Source organism: Zootoca vivipara, chromosome 1, assembly GCF_963506605.1.
Source record: "Zootoca vivipara chromosome 1, rZooViv1.1, whole genome shotgun sequence".
NCBI classification, from domain to species: Eukaryota; Metazoa; Chordata; class Lepidosauria; order Squamata; family Lacertidae; genus Zootoca; species Zootoca vivipara.
The window spans coordinates 130,586,327-130,606,072 of record NC_083276.1 but is presented as its reverse complement, the minus strand read 5'-3'; the positions used below and the strand labels follow the sequence as shown (position 1 = coordinate 130,606,072).

The 19,746-nt window shown below is 41.1% G+C and overlaps 1 protein-coding gene across 8 annotated transcripts in view; it reads left to right on the top strand.

Annotated features, from left to right (window-relative positions):
- IKZF2 (IKAROS family zinc finger 2) overlaps positions 1-15,753 on the top strand; it is a 130,484-nt gene extending 114,731 nt beyond the window's left edge. For all 8 annotated transcript variants that reach the window (XM_035138858.2, XM_060282320.1, XM_060282332.1 and 5 more), the window contains one exon: positions 3,303-15,753. In XM_035138858.2, coding sequence (XP_034994749.1) covers positions 3,303-4,027 — 725 coding nt within the window. In that variant the 3' untranslated portion in view covers positions 4,028-15,753. The remainder of the gene's footprint in view (positions 1-3,302) is intronic.
- Positions 15,754-19,746: the final 3,993 nt, after the last annotated feature.

Here is a 19,746-nt window from a genome sequence, read left to right as displayed (position 1 = left end):
TCAATTTATTAATGTGAGAAAAGAGGCAACACGTAGACCAATGAATGATAAAGGCATAAATACATAAATTCATAAAGCATAACAACAAAGCATGATGCTAAACCACAATGTATTATTTAGAATAAGGTTCCTGACATCATAATCTCTATAAACAAAGTGAGTACTCTAGTCTCTTAATAGTAACTGAAATAATGTTCATCTGGCAATGCAGTCTTTGAAATGCCTGTCGGTGCACGTCGATACACGTGAACTGGTGCCAAGGTGATCGTAAGGACAGTGATCTGGATAATAACACTGTTTCGAATTAATCTTCCTTGCAGCGTTAACTACAAAAAATAATAATGTCAGGGACGAGAACCTGCATGAATATGAGACCAAAATCATTTACAAAACATACAGGTGTAACTCGGAAAATTAGAATATCGTCGAAAAGTGCATTTATTTCAGTAATGCAACTTAAAAGGTGAAACCAATATATGAGATAGATGCATGACATGCAAAGCAAGATATGGCAAGCCTTTATTTGTTGTAATTGTAATTATTTGTCGTTAGGCGGGTCAATTATAAATGGAATGTAATTAATGAAATGTAATAGCGATGTTTATTTTTGTATTATTGTAACTCTTTGTTTTATTACTGTGGAATTTCCAAAAGAAAGCATTTGTAAAAATAAAAATAAAAATAAAAAATAATAAGTTGCATTACTGAAATAAATGCACTTTTCGACGATATTCTAATTTTCCGAGTTTCACCTGTACATGATAAAATAAGATAGAATAAATTTCATTAAATTAAATTAAACAAAACTGCTACTGTACTGTCGCAGTGGTTACATAGGCTTATGACCACTGCTCCTCAGAAGTTCACTTCTGAGGTAAGCATTTGTTTTGTCTGTAGCAGTGGTTGAATTTATGAATTTATGCCTTTATCATTCATTGGTCTACGTCAGACATAGGCAACCTTGGCTCTCCAGATGTTTTGGAACTACAACTCCCATGATCCCTGACCACTGGGCCTGTTAGCTAGGGATCATGGGAGTTGTAGTTCCAAAACATCTGGAGAGCCAAGGTTGCCTTTGCCTGGTCTACGTGTTGTCTCTTTGGTCACAGTTGCGGAGTTTGCAACACAGGAGTTAATTGATTATTTGATCAATTTATTAATGACTGCTTCTAAATCATGTTGGTACCCAGGCTACTTTGGCACACAGAATCTTACCCATGTTACAATCAGAGGTGTCAGGGCTTGTTTGAAAAGTTGATAATCCCAGGTCATTATCATGAATCAAGAATCATAATTTAAAGGGGGAGGGCGACAAGATGATGTGTTACGCACACATTTCTTGCTCATTATCTCTTATGTTTCTGAGAAAACAAAATTATTTCAATAAATTTTCTTAACACCTTTGTGTGCATAATGGGCATGCTGTTTTCATATGATAGTTTATTCTGAAATGTAGGGGAGATAGTGCTGGATCCTATAACTTGCCAGGGCCCTGCTTATCTTGAGTTTAAGCTGCTTCAGAGACTGACGGCTGATTTTCACCATACATCTTGTACTTCAGTACGGATTCCAAACTTGAAACATTCTTGTGTCCCTTGTCAAGTGTGAAGAGCATCCATATGTAAAAAATTGCCGTGTCCCCTGTGGCACTTGAGAGTATTGTTACAATCCTTCCGCAATCTCTAGTGGAATGAAGACACAAAACATTATTTGGTAGGGGTGTGTACGGCACCCAGGATTCAGCTTGCATCTGTATTTGTGAGGTCTTTTTTTTTTTAATCCAATATATTTCTGAGTTGCATTTTGCTCTCTCCGCTTCAGTCTGTTTCAGGTTCCAAGCTGATGTGCAGAAAGAGAAACTCTTTGTTTCCCCCTTCACCGTAATGGTGAATTGGAAAATGACTATAATAACTGTTCCCTCTTTTGGCCAAAGTCAATAAAAGTTTCAGGCACAGGAACCCCTCCAGAGTATGTTAAGCCTGCCAAATTGCAGACAAATAGGTTCAGGGACATTTTGGGGATAAAGACAAGTGATCGTTTTCTTCTATAATCCATATTAGTTTCATATTTTGAAAGTGAGGGCAAGGGTTTGTCGCTTGGTCTTCCTTTATTATAATCAAGAGGTAGCCATTCTTGGTGTGTATTCTTGCTTGAACATTAAAAAGAAAACCTTTGCAGCTTCACACTGGCTTTCTAGTGTGAAGTGCCTTTCTAGTGCTAGCCCTTCCAGACCTTCAATTCTTGCCCCAGGCTGGTCAGATGTTTCCTGCTGGATGTAGTTGGGGTAGTAGCATTGCCATCCATGTGTCCCCATCCCAGCTAAATGGGGGGGGGCAAAACCGCCATTGCTAGAGGACCAGCATTCCCATTCACTATTTAGGAGTATTGTAAAGATACACATGGTATATTTTACGTGTGTATGTTTCCTTCAGGTTTGGCAAGAGGCATGGATGTATAAATGTGAAGTGAGAATTAGCTCACATTGATCCTATCCACATTTTGAGCAAAGTATACTGAAGTGCATTAACTGACTTGCATTAACCACTTTGTGGAACCTTTGTATTGGTTATGGACTGAAGTTACATGCTCTAAACCACAGAAACCATATTCAGACTAGAAGAAGCAACACGGGGTTAGCAAGGTCATGGATTCAGCACCATTCCCAAGGCCATGCAAATCTCCCAGCTCCTCCTCTGATGAGAATGGACTTATGCAGCAGGAATCCTTTTGTGTCCATTTATACTTCCTATGAAGTTGAGAACCCCTAAAATATCAGGGTTCTTAGTCATGTGCGAAGCCTTTATGCATGCAAAAGCCTCCCTGCTACAGAAGTTCACTCTCATCATGAGAGAGGCCAAGAGTGACCTTGGGAATGGGCCTAAACACACAGTCCCATCAGACTACTGTATTGCAGTGCCGCAGAAAGAATGTAGTTGGTCAAAGGAGCCGTGGACTCAAAAAGATTGAAAACCTTCAGGCTAGAATGTTAAGTCAAACTGAAAATCCATAAGATGATTTTCCCTTATTCCTTTTTCACTTTGATTCCACTCTTGCTAATTTAGTGTTTAATTCAGTTCAGAGTCCTGCCTCAGCTGCCAATCGTGGGCATACCTAACTCGACAATAAGCCCCATTGAACACAGTAGGACTTCCTTCTGAGCACAGGATTGTGCTGTAAGTGACCAAAAATGCTCTTATGTAGGCCACATTTTACAAAATGGATGCACAAAACATCTTTGTATTTTCATGTTTAATAATTGATTGTTTCCTTGTTGTTTCTCTATTGTTGTTCTTCTCCTGCAGGCGAGAAGCTCATAAGATATGGTTACCCTGATATACATTTTGACACGAACTTGCCCTATGAGAGAGATACTGAGCTGATGCAGACTCACATGATGGACCAAGCGATCAACAATGCAATTTCTTACCTTGGGGCAGAGGCACTTCACCCACTGATTCAGCACACGCCAAGCACAATTGCTGATGTCGCACCCGTCATAAGTTCAGCTTATGCTCAGGTCTACAACCCAAACAGGATAGAAAGACCAGTGAGCAGAGAAACTACTGACAGCAACGAAAACAACATGGATGGCCCCATCTCCCTCATCAGACCAAAGAGTCAGCCCCAGGAAAGAGAGGCTTCTCCCAGCAATAGTTGCCTGGATTCCTCTGACTCGGAGAGCAGCCACGAAGACCACCAGTCCTACCAGGGAAACCCTGCCTTAAATCCCAAAAGGAAGCAAAGCCCAGCTTACATGAAGGAGGACTCCAAGGCTTTGGATGCCACGAAAGCTTCTAAGGGCTCTTTAAAGGATATCTACAAAGTCTTCAATGGAGAAGGAGAGCAGATAAGGGCCTTTAAGTGTGAGCACTGCCGAGTTCTTTTCCTAGACCATGTCATGTACACCATCCACATGGGGTGTCATGGCTATCGGGACCCCTTAGAATGCAACATTTGTGGCTACCGGAGCCAGGACCGCTATGAGTTCTCCTCACACATTGTTCGAGGGGAGCACACGTTCCACTAGGCCTTCTCTTCCAAAGGGGACTCTGAGGTGGGGGGGCGGGGACCCGCAGACACTGCACATGAAGAAATACTGCACTTACAATTCCACTTTTCCTCAGACATTGACACACCTTTTGTTGTTGTTGTTATTTTTGTTGCTTCTTTTTTTAAAAAAACTTTATTTTTGTTGTTAACCTTACTGGACCCAGTCTCACTCGGTACCAGTGGTAAGATGGTAAGGAAGAAAGGAAGGAAATAAGGAAGGCAAGGGACCAGAGTAGTTCTGTTGTTATTGTTGCTTTTGCTCTGAAAACTGGTGTTAACTGTTTCAGTGGAAATCGAAAGGCAGTCCATTTCTGTCAGCTTTTCCCCCTCTGTACGTTTTGTAATACCTTGGGTACTGCTGAACCTCTACTAGGTGCTCTAACATCTTAGCAAATTGTCAGCTTTTGGTAAACAATTTCAGGTAAACACATTTCAGAGGAAAGCCCTTTCAAATATGTAGATACATTTTGGGGGTTGAGAATTGGGAGTGGAATATTATTTTGCAAAATTGTCCATCGTGGGTGTGGGGAGGTTTAGTATCAAGCTAACCCACATTCTTTAGATTTAGGAGCACAAGCAAAATATCATTATTCACTCAGACATTACTCCCTAGAGTGAACTACTTTCCTTGGGGTTCTGTATTGCTTTTCTTGAATATAAATGAAATGCTTAGGTTTAATACTGAAACAATAAAATAGAAGCTTGATTTTATATTTATGACAAGACATCCTGCAGGACACTTGGAAGTCCTACAATATTATTTTACTCATCCTGACATGCACTTTTAAAACAAAGGGCAAGAGAATCACTGATATGTTCTTGTGTCATAAATATTAATTTCCCAGCTTCATCCAGGCACTTAATTAGTTGGGCCCTGTGTACAAGGAAAGATATTTTCAAATCTAGTGGAGTTCTATGCATGTTTACTCAGAAGTAAGCCCCGCTGAGTTAAGCTGGAGTTTCCTTCCTAGTAAGTGTGCTTAGGAATGCAGTTTTAGGGGTGCAAATGTCCAGTTTTATGTAACATATTCTGCTGCTTAACAGTCTTGGGCATACTAATCAGAAATGCATTTTAACGATGGAATGCTTCTATTTTTCATTTTATTCTCTGCAGTGTTAATTGCCTCAACCGGCCTCTAAAATTAGACTTATAGTTAGCAGAACACCAGAGATTGGGGATGCTTTATGTCAGGCATCCCCAAATTTCGGCCCTCCAGATGTTTTGGACTACAATTCCCATCTTCCCTGATCACTTGTCCTGTTAGCTAGGGATCATGGGAGTTGTAGGCCAAAACATCTGGAGGGCCGCAGTTTGGGGATGCCTGCTTTATGTCATTCCAAATACTGTGTAGCAGTTGGCGGCGCTGCTTATCTGACCTCCTGCCACTGCTGTTGCTGTCGTGTACTGGAGGGGTGAGGTGGTGGCAAGATCAGTGTGGTGCAAACACACCAGCAGGAGAACCAGATTGGCTCCACCATTGCATCCCCCCTCCCACTCCTGGTATGTCCTAGCAACTGCAGTGACAGAAACAGTGGCGGAGAGGAGGGCAAGCGCGCTGCTCCCAGGGATGTGGCACACGTTTTAGGGGCAGGGCAGGGCACGCGCTTTGGGGGCGGGGCACGCTGCGCTCAGGGGCATTGCACACATTTGGGGGCAGGGCGCGCCGCGTGCAGGGGCGGGGCGTGTGTTTGGGGGTGGGGCGTACCGCCTGCAGGGGCAGGGCGCACAGCGCGGGCGGGAGACAGCCGCGACGGCACCCTTGGGATCGCGCTGCCCGGGGCGGCACACCCTCACGCTACTGGACAGAAAGTCTGGGAAGCAGCCCCACCCCTCCAACCTGATCTTACTGCAGTTGTGGTTGATTCATGTTTCAGTTAACATTTCTAGTTTACGTACGCAAAGATTTCCAGAGAATATTAGAACTACTTCACACATGGCATTTCTTCCACACAAATTTTGGGGTGGGGTGGGGCATTTCCATGTTTTGTAAAAAATTAACAAATGTCTATTTTGCCACAAGTAAACATATGAAACCCATGGTATGTGGTTTCCATCGATCTAGCCATAATAAAATAGATACTTGTTTCATGAATGACAGTATATGTAAGGATAAATGGAATTCCTACAACATACAGGAAAACAATCGTGTGTGAAGCAGTCTAAATTCCCTCTTCTCTCTCCCTCTCTAGTGTCTTTCTCTCTCACACACAAACGTTTCCCATCTTGTTGGTGTGTACTTGGGAGTTCGCAGCCAGTTGTAAATTCTGCTCACATTTACAAATGAGAGATACTGCCCTCATATTGTTAAAATGACCATTCATTTCAAGCTAAAATATAACTAAGTCAAGAACCCCAATTTATCTGGAGGATGATTTCTTGACTGGCAACTGACTTCAGTGTCTAGTTAATTCCCTGATCATTAGCAAATGAGAGATTAAAGTAAATTAAGAGATTACAAATCGTGAGGTTGTGTAAATGAGCCCTCCCTTGACTGTACTTAGGTGAGCTAGATTCTGGACTTTTATTTTTAATAGGTTTGTGGGTTTTTTTGCTTAGAGATACTGTTTTGCTTTTAAAAAAACAACAGCGGCTACCTCACTTTTTTTTTTTACATCCTTAGTTGTTTTCCCAACCTTTGGGTTGAGATGTTTGCACATCTTGTTGGTAAACGAAGAGAGTAGTTAAAAGTGGTGCATGCAATTGAATTAGATAAGGTTTTAAGGTTGTTTCTTAAATCTTGAGCAGACTATTTATGGTTCTTTGTTTTTATATATTTTTCTTCAGCCTATTAGAATAAACACAAGGTAGTCAACTCATTCAGTTTTAAAAAGTATCTGAAGAGTGAATCCTCTCGTATTACAAGGTGAGAAGGATGGGCAACTGTCTTCTTAGTTTGCTTTATGTGGGTCCACAGCAGCATAGCTTCAAACTCAAAATGCCCCTTATGGTGGTTACAAGTGGAAGTAGTTATGAATCTTAGAAATGTGTTTTTAGACATGTTTATGAGCCATCTGACTAAAATCAAAAGGGTGACTCTTGTCACCTACGTGCTCATCTGGTAGGCTCTTCTATGCCTCTCTGGTAGGAGCACTTGGTTGTGTTGCTTTGCTTACCTTTCCAGGTCTGCAGCAATAGCAGAAAGGAACTGCGTGATTTAAGATTTCCTCCAGGAAACATGTTTGGCTGGTTCAATCTATGTTTCAAGGGTAGAGTATTCTGCAGTTGTTATGCAGAAGCTACTAAAAGTTTCATTAATAAACTCGTCTATAATGCAGGAAGAAATATTGATGTGATGTAAGGATTTCCTGGCAGGAAATCTTAGAGCAAAATGGGGAGTTCTGATCACATTTGTATAGTTGGCCTCTTAATTTTTACTTAATCTTTTATTCTAGGATGAAAAATTACTATGTCAAAGCCCTGAATTATCCAGGGGCTCTTTTATTGACTGACAGCTCACTTTGACTCATGATTCCTCCCTTAAGCATATTTTAAATGAGAGTTTAAATTAATTAAGAGGTTCTTATTTTCATATTGTGATAGTGTAAACAAATTTTCATTTTTTTACTGATCTACTTTTACAATAGACCCACACACCCACACCCAAATTGCTCTTTGGCAGCTTGGCAATCGGGCAAAAGGCTTTTCATAATGAAAAAGCAACCAGTTCCTTCTGTTTCCACTCTTCCCTCAAAAAAAGTCGCTCAGAAAACAAAACAAAACAATGGGTGCACACTTGAAACATACTCTTTGGATTCCAGTTCCTGTCTTTTTCAACCGAATGGTTTTATAATCTCACTTTGTCCTTGTAATTTGCAATCATGGTACAGGCAAAGCTCAGGAAAGACCACTAACTCTCTTCCTTCTTGCTCTCAGCCGTGCAGGTCACATCCTGAATGACTATTTCCCCCGCTCCCCCAAGCTGAAAAGCTTCCATGCCTGAAGGGAGCTGTCAAAAAGCTGTTCACAAAGATGACTATTGAAAGTAAAGTTGTGTCCGCACCGAATCAGCCCCACCATTCCATTGCATGGTATCATGTACACTTCCACAGTTGTTGGAAGAACTCAGAGAGCAAGAATTAGGTCTTTGGGGGGGGGGGGCGGGCAGCTCTAGCATGCTTTTGGCTTCCCATAGAAATGTGTCCATCAGCATCCTTGAAGGGTTTCAGAAGGACAGGGTGTGAGATCCTGGATTGGGGCATATGTTGCCAGGAACTCCTCTATCAAATTGGGCTATATGAGGCAGTTGGGGAAGTGTCATTCCTGCTTATTAACGTTAGAGGTGAAAGTAAAGGGGCATTGCTTTCTGTACTGGTCAGTTTTCAATAAGCGAAATTATTTGCTGAAGAAAAAACAGTATTTTTGATATTTGTCTTCCTGGCATAGCAATATCAGAAAACCTTTGTTTTATATTTGTTCTATTTGGCTCTGTGTCAGTGCTGATTTAGCCACAGAACTGTGAGTCCATTGACCTTATATATCCCAGCCTTGTCAAATGCAGGCATCCTGACACCTTCTGCACATAAAGAAGTCATTATATTGGCAGTTTGAACAGTGGGAGGTAACCACAAGTCCAGGGGTTTTAGGGGGGGAAGGGGATCTATTCAGATATCTTAATTCTCCTGGAATGAATGACCAAATCTACAAATTATATGGGGATACTTTTTAAGTATCATGTAAACTGAACATTTGCTGAAACTCATACAATGCCTAGATGATTCATATCTGATAATGTTCAATTCTGAAATTGAGCAGGCATTTTCTGCAAGTCTTTAAGGAGTAATATATATTACTGCCTCTGTTACCTTTTCAAGATTTTCTCAATCATTTTGCATTTATCACACACTCATTCACACAATGCATCTCCCAACAAGTATTTATTGGCATGTTTTAAACAGTGAGGGTTTAGATTAAATTATATTCAATATTCTTAAAATAATAAAGTGTATTGATTAGAACAGTGTGAAGTATTGGTGCGAGAACAATGATTAAAGAATTCAATGTGGTAAACTTGTATTCTGCAATGTTTTAATAAGGCTGCAGTCCTTAAAAACATATTGGAATACTTTGGTTGACGGGTCGGCTGAGCTCAGAGGCACTAATTGTGGCTTGCAGCTTGGCAGCATATAAAGTGAAATCTTCAGTATGGTCAAAATAAGGGTGAAATGGGCTTGTAAAAAGAAGAAATTGAATTTGAATCTCCATCAGTATGAAATCAGCATAATTATTTTAAAATTTAGGTTGCTATAGGTTCTATGTCAAGCTTGAAATTCGAAGGTCTCTGGCAGTTTTCAAGAGTCAAAATTGCCCACAATTTAAGTTCAATTGATTACTTGGCATTAACATAATGGAGGAAGGGGAAATCACTTAGGAGATTTTTGTTTTTATTAATAACAATGCTTTGAAACTGGGAGATCTTTCTGTTTTCCAAACAGGGCATGCTTCTATTGTGAAAGTAAAACAAAATGGAAATGCTTCTATTGATTCTGATTGGATGGTTCAATTTTAATTTGGCCTTTAAACTCAGTAAAACCCTTGAAAAATTAATTACATTTCACCTAAACGAAAACTTCAAACTGACAGAAACCTAACCTTAGGCTGCTTAGAATGACAGGCTATGAAGTATACACATTTAACTGACATTAAGACCCATTGAACTCAATGGAACTTACTTCTGAGAAGGCTATGTAAGAGTGGACAGTTAAATGGCTGCTTAGAGATACAAAAATATGTTTTGTTACTTCACTCATTTTTCATTCACTTGTTTTGTATTGGGTCTTGACAGTACAAATTAGCAATTTCCCCAGAGTTTTGGCTTTTGATTGGCAGCAAACCCTTAGTGTGTTGAATTTTCCAAGAACCTTCTTAAAACCTTGTATGCCTACCCATGGATTCTGGGGCATGTTCCAGTGGTGCATGCAATTTATGTTATGCATTGACCAAGCCTGTTGACCCTCACAGTTGGCCTTCTTGGACTGAAATTGTGGTCTAGAACACACGTACAACAGCTACGGGCATGTCCAACAGGTCAATTGTGAACCCTACTGGTCAATCTTTACAACCCCCCCCCAAAAAAAGCTCAACAACACTTGCTCCCTATAAAAAGCTCAACAACTTTGGTTTCCTAAAAAAAACAACTCTGACAATGGGTAGATCACTGCCAGTTGTCTTATACTGTGAGTAGATCACAGTCTCTTGGGAGTTGGGTGTGCCTGCTGTAGAGGAAGAGGAGCAATGGTGGTCAAACTTGTCTTTCAATGGCCTTCCATTCAGGAAACCCTGCAATCAGATGCTCAGTAGGGTTCCATGGAGCACTGTTTGAAACTCCTTCTCATAAGCTTTTTTTATTTGTTGGAAGCCACCCAGAGTGGCTGGGGCAACCCAGTCAGACAGGTGGGGTACAAATAATAATAATAACATCATCATCATTATTATTTCTGGTAGAGTGTTACAAAGTGAGGGTGTTTTTTTTATTGAAAGTTGCATGCCATGTGGGGAAGCCTCTTGCAATAGAGATGGAATGTGGTGTCTGTGCTAGCTTCAGAGGAACTAGATTGCAAGAAAGTTTGCCTTGGAGTGGTGGTGGGGATTTTAGAGTTACATAGAGGGGAGGGGAACCCTGAAGGTTAGAGATTTACTGTTTGCTACCTGGGACACAATATGGATAGAATCCAATGTAGCTCTAAGTCTCTTGTTCCAGTGCAAGGATTTCACCTTGTGCAAATGCTTTCTCCCTCTCCTACCCCTGCTTGCCCCCGAAAATCTGATCTAGGGATTTCTGTGCAAGCATAAGCATGGTAGCTGAACACCACCATAAATACTTATATAAGAAATTAAGTTAAACACCAACCCAAAACCAATAGCTTCAAGTTACAAGAAAGGAGATTATGACTAAACAGCAGACATAACTTTCTTTCATTAAGAGATGTTCGATAGTGGAATGGTCTCCTTTGGGAGGTGGTGGACTCTCCGTCCTTGAAAGTTTTAAAGCAGAGGTTGAATGGCCATTTGTCATGGATGCTTTAGCTGTCATTCCAGCATTGGAGGGGACTAGATGACCCTCAGAATCCCTTCCAACTCTACAATCCTATGATTCAAGAATGATTTATAAATTCAAATTGTAATTCCTAAAAATAGAAAAATGGGTTTAGAAATAGGCAATAGGGTTAGAAAGCCAGTTTTGGTGCCAAACATTTTATTTCTCAAAATTAAATTCTATGGTCCCAGTCCCTCCAGGGGGCTTCCTTCCTAGCCCAGTGCCTCCAGAACAGCCACCAGTACATTAAGTGAAGCTGCAGCTGGAGTTGGCCTGCTCATGAGCTTGCATAGGAGATTATTGGCTCCCAAGGCTTGAGAACTAACCCACAAAACCAAAGTTGAAAGGTTGGGTTTTTGGAAACCAATTGCAAATATTTGTGCTAAACAATATCTGGATTTCATTTTAAAAATTTGGGGCGTGATCCAGCCAACACGAAGCTCATTGAAGCCCAGTTGATTTCAGTGGGAAATATTTAGGGACCTAGCTCCCATGAGAGCCAAGGGTGGAATCAAGCCTTTGTTTTTCAGATTTATTTCTGCTGTACAGTAGATAGTAGAACTTAATGTTCATGTCTGTGAGAGACTGTAACAAAAGAGAAGGATTTTGGTTATTTTTGTAGTAATTCAAATTTTGAAGCTGTGATTACAGATTTGACCTATTACCAAGCACACTCAAATCTTGACTATATTCATGTTTCATGTCACATGTAGGAATTTTCTCTCTGTTTTGTTTTGGTCTCATGTAGTTTGTTTCCTGTAGCTTTGAGTTGTGTTGTTTTTCATTTTTCATTTGTTGTTGGTTGTACAGTCTGTTTACATATTTTTGTACTCAAGTGTAGTTTTGTATTAAAAAAGAAAAAAGCAGTTGATCTGAGATATATATAGATATAGATATATATATACAGATATATAGAGAGAGATATATAAAGGTAAATAATCTTTGTAACTATCAAACATAGGTTACTTAGTGATGGCAACGCTGTGGAATCATAATACTGTATATTTGCCTTCCTTTAAATTTTTGGTTGTGCATTCTTTCTCTTAAAATGTGTATCTTTTTATGACCGACTGGAAACTTTTCATGCACAGCTGATTAGAAAGATTTAAAGTGTGTCACTTTCCGGATGCTTTAAAAGAAAGGTTTTGTGTCTGTCCTATTGCTGGGTATGGTTTCTACCTGCCAAATCTGCTCTTGATGCTTCATTCTCGAACTTGTTTTTAGATTCTAGCCTGCTGCGTGCAGGCTTGGATCCATTATTCATACAATTTAGTTTAAGATGGGGTGTGGGGGAACCTGTCTGGCTGATTGTCCCATTCATGTGCAATACTTCCCCCCTTAAAAGTCTTATGTTGCATTAAATATTTGAATTATTACATCAAAGTCTGAAGCAAACTTGTGAACAGAGAAGTAAATTTCAAGTCTATTTTTTTTAAAAAAACGAAAGTGGTTTTAAAACAACCTTCAGAGACCTGTTTCCACTTCAGTTCTTCTACTGAGGAGCCCCAGGCACACCTGCTGTTGAAATCCAGGCGCATTGTGCAGGTTTGTGGAGCACACTTAGTTCTTCTGGAGTATTGGCTAGTCCTCTTGGACCTTACCATTGCCTCTCTCTCTTGAACAGTGCAATCCAATGCGTGTCTATTCAGGAGTAAGTCCTGCTAAGTTCAATTTGGCTTGCTCCAAAGTAAACGTGCATAGGACTGCAGCCTAAGACTAAGAAAATTCCCAACTCTGACCTACAGATGCACAAAGCAGATCTGTGTGATTGGTATGCTGTCCTTCAAGGTTTTTTCCCCTGCCATTCCTTGAAGGAGTCTCTGGATCACAGTTGAAACAAGTCTGTTTTAGCAGAAACTTTTGTTCAGAACTCGATGTGGTACAATGGTTAAAATAGGGTAGAAGTATTCCAAAACTGCACCTTCCCAATTCTTACTTTGCAGTGCAACAGTAGATGCTGAGGAAAGGCTAGTGAGAACTACCATTAATTCAGTGGTGGGGATGCAGCTGAGGGGGCCCCAATTCTTTTTTGTGCTTTTCTTCATAAGTGTGCCTTTGAGCAATGCAGCCTCGGCAGGTTGCTTGTTAAGGCCATGCATGCAGTTTTGTTTCCTCCTAGGTAGGACTGCACTCTTTTCCTTGGGTAAGGCACTTAACATTGCTAATGTCCTCCCTCCCTGAATGGGCCTCATCCAGAGTTTGCAGATGCCCATTGAAAACGTCTTTTGGATTGGAAAGTTCTGGGTTAGACTCAGAGCTCTTAGTGTAGGCTTTGTTGGTGGGAAATTTGTTTCTGGAGAGCAGGGCAGGGCAGACATGCTCGGACCAGGACAGCTGATTTTGACTTCTCCTTGCCTTATCTGTTGTGATAGGACTTATTTTATATATCATGCTTTATTTATATATCTAGTGTATTTTAATGCCTATTTCTCAATAGGTGGGATCCGCTGTGCTGTAAATATGTATTTAGGTACAGAATGAAAATCCTTGAATTTCTTTGGGAAACTGTTACTGAGCATGAAAACCACATAGTGGTTGCTGGGGTTTTTTTTGGGGGGGGGAGTTATGTGAGGGTTGTGTGTGTGTGTGTGTGTGTGAGAGAGAGAGAGAGAGAGAGAGAGCATGTGCAAGATTAGCAAAATTAATCTTGTATTTTAAGCACTTGCCAAAATAAAAGAAAGTTTAAGAAACATTTTTTATTTAAAGATGTGAAGAGCATTCAGAAGAGGGAGCCTCTCACCTGATTTTAAAGTATGTGTTTTTTAGAGCAAGCTGAAAATCTCTGCTCAACTTTTATTTCTGTTACTCCATAAAGATTTCCATTTGAGTTTGACGGTTTATTGGAGGGACATCCATCGGTTGTTGGGTTTCCTACTTAGTCAGGCCAAGGTCTGAAGTTCTCTGAAGGTCTTGAAGATAGTGGGTCTTGCAACTGAGTAGTTAATCTCTTAGCTTAATAAAGAAGATAAGAAACAGCAGGAACCAATCCTACCTCTTGGAAGAGACTTCTGCTACTGCTGCTCTGCTTCGGCAAAGGGATCTGTGCTCTCCTGGGTGATGAGAGGACCTGGGTTCTGTGTGTGCTTTTTGCCAGAGAGCTCTTGGCTAGCTGGTGCGTGGATAAGTGGATTCCTATTCTGGAGAATTCTGGTGCTGCTATTCTGCATGATTAAATGCAAGAGTGCAAACCCAATTCCTGCTGACATTTGAAATATGCATATTCTAGAACTTAGTGCAGAATTCAGATTCCTGGGAATCTTAGTGGGTGCATGTGAACTTAAGAACTGGCAGCGATTCCTGTTGTCACTTCAAGAGGGGAAAGAGTCCACCCAGTTTGCATATTTGAAGTGCCTCCTCTGAAACGGTTTTTATCTATCACAGTGGCAGAAAGGTTTCAGGAAGGAGGTGTGCTGCATTTTGCATTATGTGCACTTCATCCACCATGGTTTCTAATGTTCTTCTCCTGAATTAACCTGTAACTTTGCTCTTGTCACCACTCAATCCTTTGTCAAGTAGTTCCAAAACTTGCAGTGGCTTCGATATAAATTTTATTATCTTATGTGATTCCCTACCCCCTCGAAAAATCTTGAACATTTACATCCATTTTAATTATTTTTGTAATGTATTTGTAATTCCTTAGCAGAATATCTAGAGATGTTTAATAGGGGGAGGCAGAATATAAACAAGTCAGTTTGGGGAGTTGGAAGATATTGGGATTCCGTGGGTTCCTAGTCTGCCTATGGTTGAATTTGACATGTGTCAACATTGAACGCGACCTAATGCTTTCTTCCCTAGCTTGTGTGTCTTCATGCAGAGTTTCAGTTATGAGCAAGTGATTCATGGCTCAAACATTAGAGCTCAAGGTGAATAAAAGAGTTTGGAGTTGTACAAAAATTGAAAGGGCTTTCTATCAGATATCTTTGCAATAGTGCTGAACAGTGGATCATTTGGAACTGGCCTTATTGAACAAATTCAGGTATTGGGAAATGCTTGGATGAATGATTTGCAGTCACTACCTACCTTTCCTCTTCATCTTGCTGGGAGAGGTGTGTCCCGATTTTTAGCTTGGCCACGAAAGAGGTTTCAATGTTGTCTTAAAACTGGGGAAATTCTCAATTGACTGATCCATCCCTTACTAGGTATGAGAGACGTAGACCCATTATGTCTTCACACACAGGTAGCCTGGGAACCTAATGATCTAGCACTAGTTCTGGAAGCATTCTACGAGAGAAGGTGGCAAAGCTAAAAAATAAATGGTACTACTCTAGAGTAAAGGAAGCAAGGGTTCCTTTAAAAAAAGGCATCTACAACTGCTATATGGCATAGTTCTTGAAACTGGGCATATTCCCCCCCTTTGCTTACATGCGTACAAATGGTTCGGTACATGTATGGGTGCACTGTATACAGCTATGAGTGCAGAAAGTGCATGAGAGTGAGTGTCTGACTATGTATATAAACAAGACAAAGCTGCAGAAACTTTGTAATACTTTGTGAAAATGATTATCTTATGGACGTTTGTACTGTGCACAGCTACTGGAATTAAATGTAGGGAATCTCAGGAACAAGCATAAAATTTGTCCAAGACTTATTTCTCAAATGTGTATGTGCAGTTTTTAATTCTGTATACTATTTAATATTTTACCAATAAAAATAAACTTCTCACATAAAATACTTTAGTCTCTCTTGTCATGGACATTTCGGAAGTCGGAACAAGTGTCTTAGTACAATTGGTGCTTATATATTACATGATAGCCAGTTAAAATATATGAAAGACACTGATGACGGACTGTGTGCAAGGCCAACTTCATGGTTTAGAGCAGAGCTTTCCAAACTTTTCCTGTTGGTGACACACTTTTTAGACATGCATCATTTCGCGACATGGTAATTCAGTTTTCCTAGCAAAGTGGAGGTTAAATTAATCCCTTATAAGAGATACGGACACCTATTCCATGACACACCTACACACTGCAGCCAGGACACTAACATCTTGCGACACACAGTTTGGAAAGCTCTGGTTTAGAGGGTCAGACAAGGTAACTTTAGTAGTGTGCTGCCCTAAGCTGGACAAGCTCCATTAAGGCTGCACTTGCAAGCTCAAAAATCTGTCATAGTACCTATGACCTTCCTTGAAGCTCTACGGGAAGAGAGTGGCGAGAATTCTTGTGGAGGTCAAAGGGGATGGTCCTCTGGTTATGGAAATATATGACACTGGGTAGCCCAAAGAATGCCTTGAGAGAACATGGGCATATAAACTTCAATTCTGTACTGAGCCTGCTCATCTTGTTTCAGACTTTCAAATAAGCAGCTGAGAACTAGGTGTAAAGAGCTAGGTGTAAGGAGACTAGTGTCTTAACTTCAGCCTCATATCTTGAAGCTGCTAATGATCTATTATTACAGTGTCATCTGCATGTTGATAACTTCACATGCCTAACTCTTTGGATGACATCTCTCTGTGGTTTTGCGTAGATGTTAAATAACAGGGGCAACAGAATAGAACTTGCAGAGCCCTACAGCATAAATGCAAAGGAGTTGAGCTCCCGGAACCATCACCTGGAATATACCATCCAGTCAGGATCAGAACCATTACCACACAGTGCTTCCAATTCTCACTCCAGGTTCCCAGTCCAAAAGGCATTTCTTTGAACTGGAAGGATTCAGTGCAAAGGATTTAACTAAATAACTGTAACATGGTTAATGGCATCAAAAGCTCCCGAGAGGGCCAAGGAAATCAGGAGGGTGGCACTCTTTCATCTTTTCCCCTGGTACTGTATAGGTAATCCTTTGAGGCTCTTGAAGCAGCCAATGCCAAATCCAGACATGAACCTTATTGAAATGGCTCTGGAAATATGGTCTCATCCTGGAGTTGTGCAGGGACCACGTGCTGCAATGCATGCCCAAGACAGGGGAAGCGGGGGGGCGGGGGGGCAATAATTATTACATTCTTCTGAATCTAGAGTAGATGTCTTAAAAAACAGCAGTTGGACCACTGCATCTGTTGGAGCACTTGAGAGCATCATCTCCATTGAGGCACTTTCCAACTCTTGGACCCAGTTAGTCAATCCCTCCCTGTTTAGGATCATGAGCAAAGAGGGGTTGGGACTGAGTACATGCAAAGTGGCTCACACACTTGATCTTGTCCATGTCCTCGGGCCTCAACAGCTGAAAATCATCCAGCAGAGCAGGACCAGATTCTTTTTAGCGGGGAGAGGAGGTGGGGACAGTAGGTTAAGAGAAATACAGCATAGTGCGTGGGGGAGCTGGAACAGTTTCTCTGGCACATGGGGACAATGCATTCACCTTCCCCCAGAAGCAGCAACAGATGTGAGCAACAAAGCTGTGAATAGCTACGGCGAAATGCATGAAAAGCATAAGGAGGGGATATATTGGACACTTCCCCCCCCCTCATCCCCTAAAATATGAAAATCAAATCTCAAGAGAAGAATATGTTTATTTCCCTCCCCACCTGCCCCATGTTCCAGTGGTGCATTTATAAGTGATGTATTAATGCACTGGGTTTGTTAAGAATGAGCATGACAGCTCAGTGTTGGCTTTTTAAAAGCTGGGGAAAAGAAGAGTGGGAGCTCTTCTTGAGATGTGTGTTCGCTGCTTTCTACCTCTTCCCAATCTGCTAGTCTTAGTAGATCTCTGTTTAACCAAATCTGATGTAAGGATGACGCAACTGGAATACAAACAAACCATGGGAGATTACGGAAACCTTTTCCTTGGAGAGTTCCAATGAAAGGCAACTCCCAAGGGTTTCTGTGGGGGTTTAAAACTCATTTCAGAGAAGTCATATAAGCCACTGGAGTAAAAGTTTCTAAATCCTATATGCTGATCATGTTACTTAGAAAACAATGAAAATTGGCGGGTGGGTAACCCCCACAAAAGGGACCCAGGTGGCACTGTGGGTTAAACCACAGAGTTTAGAGCTTGCTGATCAGAAGGTCGGCGGTTCAAATCCCTGCAATGGGGTGAGCTCCTGTTGCTCGGTCCCAGCTCCTGCCCACCTAGCAGTTCGAAAGCACATCAAAGTGCAAGTAGATAAATAGGGACCGCTCCGGCGGGATGGTAAATGGCGTTTCCGTGCGCTGCTCTGGTTCGCCAAAAGTGGCTTTGTCATGCTGGCCACATGACCTGGAAGCTGTATGCCGGCTCCCTCGGCCAATAACGTGAGATGAGCGCCGCAACCCCAGAGTCGGACACGACTGGACCTGATGGTCAGGGGCCCCTTTACCTTTTACTAACCCCCACAAAACCAAAAAACCAAAGGTAGTCTACCACTGCAGCCATTTTGAAGGAGCAGGGTAAAGAATCATGAAGCCCTTGCATTTCAAGATCTTGTTCTTCATCAGAAACATAGCTGGAAGCTGATTCCTGCAGCTATCCAAAATGTTTTATCTAGTGAACGTTGCTAATTTGCTTTCACTTTGTTAATGAGAACTTTTGCAAACACAGAACTGAGTGCTTTAATTCAGAGATACGTGCTTTGGGGATTTCATGTGTGTTTTAGAACCTGGTATTATATGCTCCACTAGCCAGATACTTACTGTATATGACTGTTTCCTGACTTTATCAACTCTACCTGATAATCATGGAGGAGAAAGACCCTGACACAAACTTCCCTCTGGTGGTTCTTTCTCCCGTGGTAAAAAAGAAGAAGTAAAAAAATGCCCAATCTAACACTTATCAAGATGGAAACGTGGCTAGGCCTGTTCTTTTAGATAAAATGTTTTGGCTTCCAGCTGCCTAACAACTTATCTTTCATCCTAACGGTCTTAACCTAAACCTTTTTCCTGATCTTTGATACTTCTGTTTTTCTGTAGAACGTCAAGGAGTCATGAGTACAGGGCAGGAAATGTGACTGTCATTATTTCTGGAAATCTTTGAAACTAGGAAAGGTGCACCTGTACTCACAATAGCCTAGAAGACATCAATCAAGGAGAAAAAATGAATACTGGCGCTTGGGGTGGAGATTGGGGTGGAGATTGTGTACAGATCATAGACATAAACCTTCAGTACACCAGGATTTCATTTCTATTTCTATTTCTTTATTAAAAAAACATTATAATCAGTGGTACCATAAAGAAAAACACACATTTAATCTGTGATTAAATCCTACAGGCTTGGCGGGGGAAGTGAAGGCACCTCCTCTGCTTATCCACTCCCTGCTGCTGCCGCTGCCACTCTCTCTCTCTCTGGCCAGGTAGCACCACTGAGCTCTTTCACGCTGTTGTTTTCCAGGGGGTCGTGATATATAGATATATAGATATATCTGATTTCCTATTGGAAACAATGAGAAAGAAATAAGCTACACCTTTCTGAAGGCTGGTGTCCCTGGTTGAGGGACATGTCCTCTGAGCTTTATGGCTAACAGGGGGCATAAAAATGAAATAAATAACAATACTTCACCACATTGGGGGCACACACCACAGAGTGATATAAATCACCGACAATTCATGGTGAGAATATTGATTGCATGAAATTACTCAAGGTGTCTTTTTTTTAAAAAAAAAGGAAACAAGAAGGGAGAATGTGACTTAAGGCAAACCCTATTTGTCTCAAACCTCTAGAACTCTGTCTCTCGCTTGGTATTATCTGTTATTCTCTACTTACTTTCTGGCACAGACCCAGCACAGGGACAAATTACCTGGGTTGGTATGCA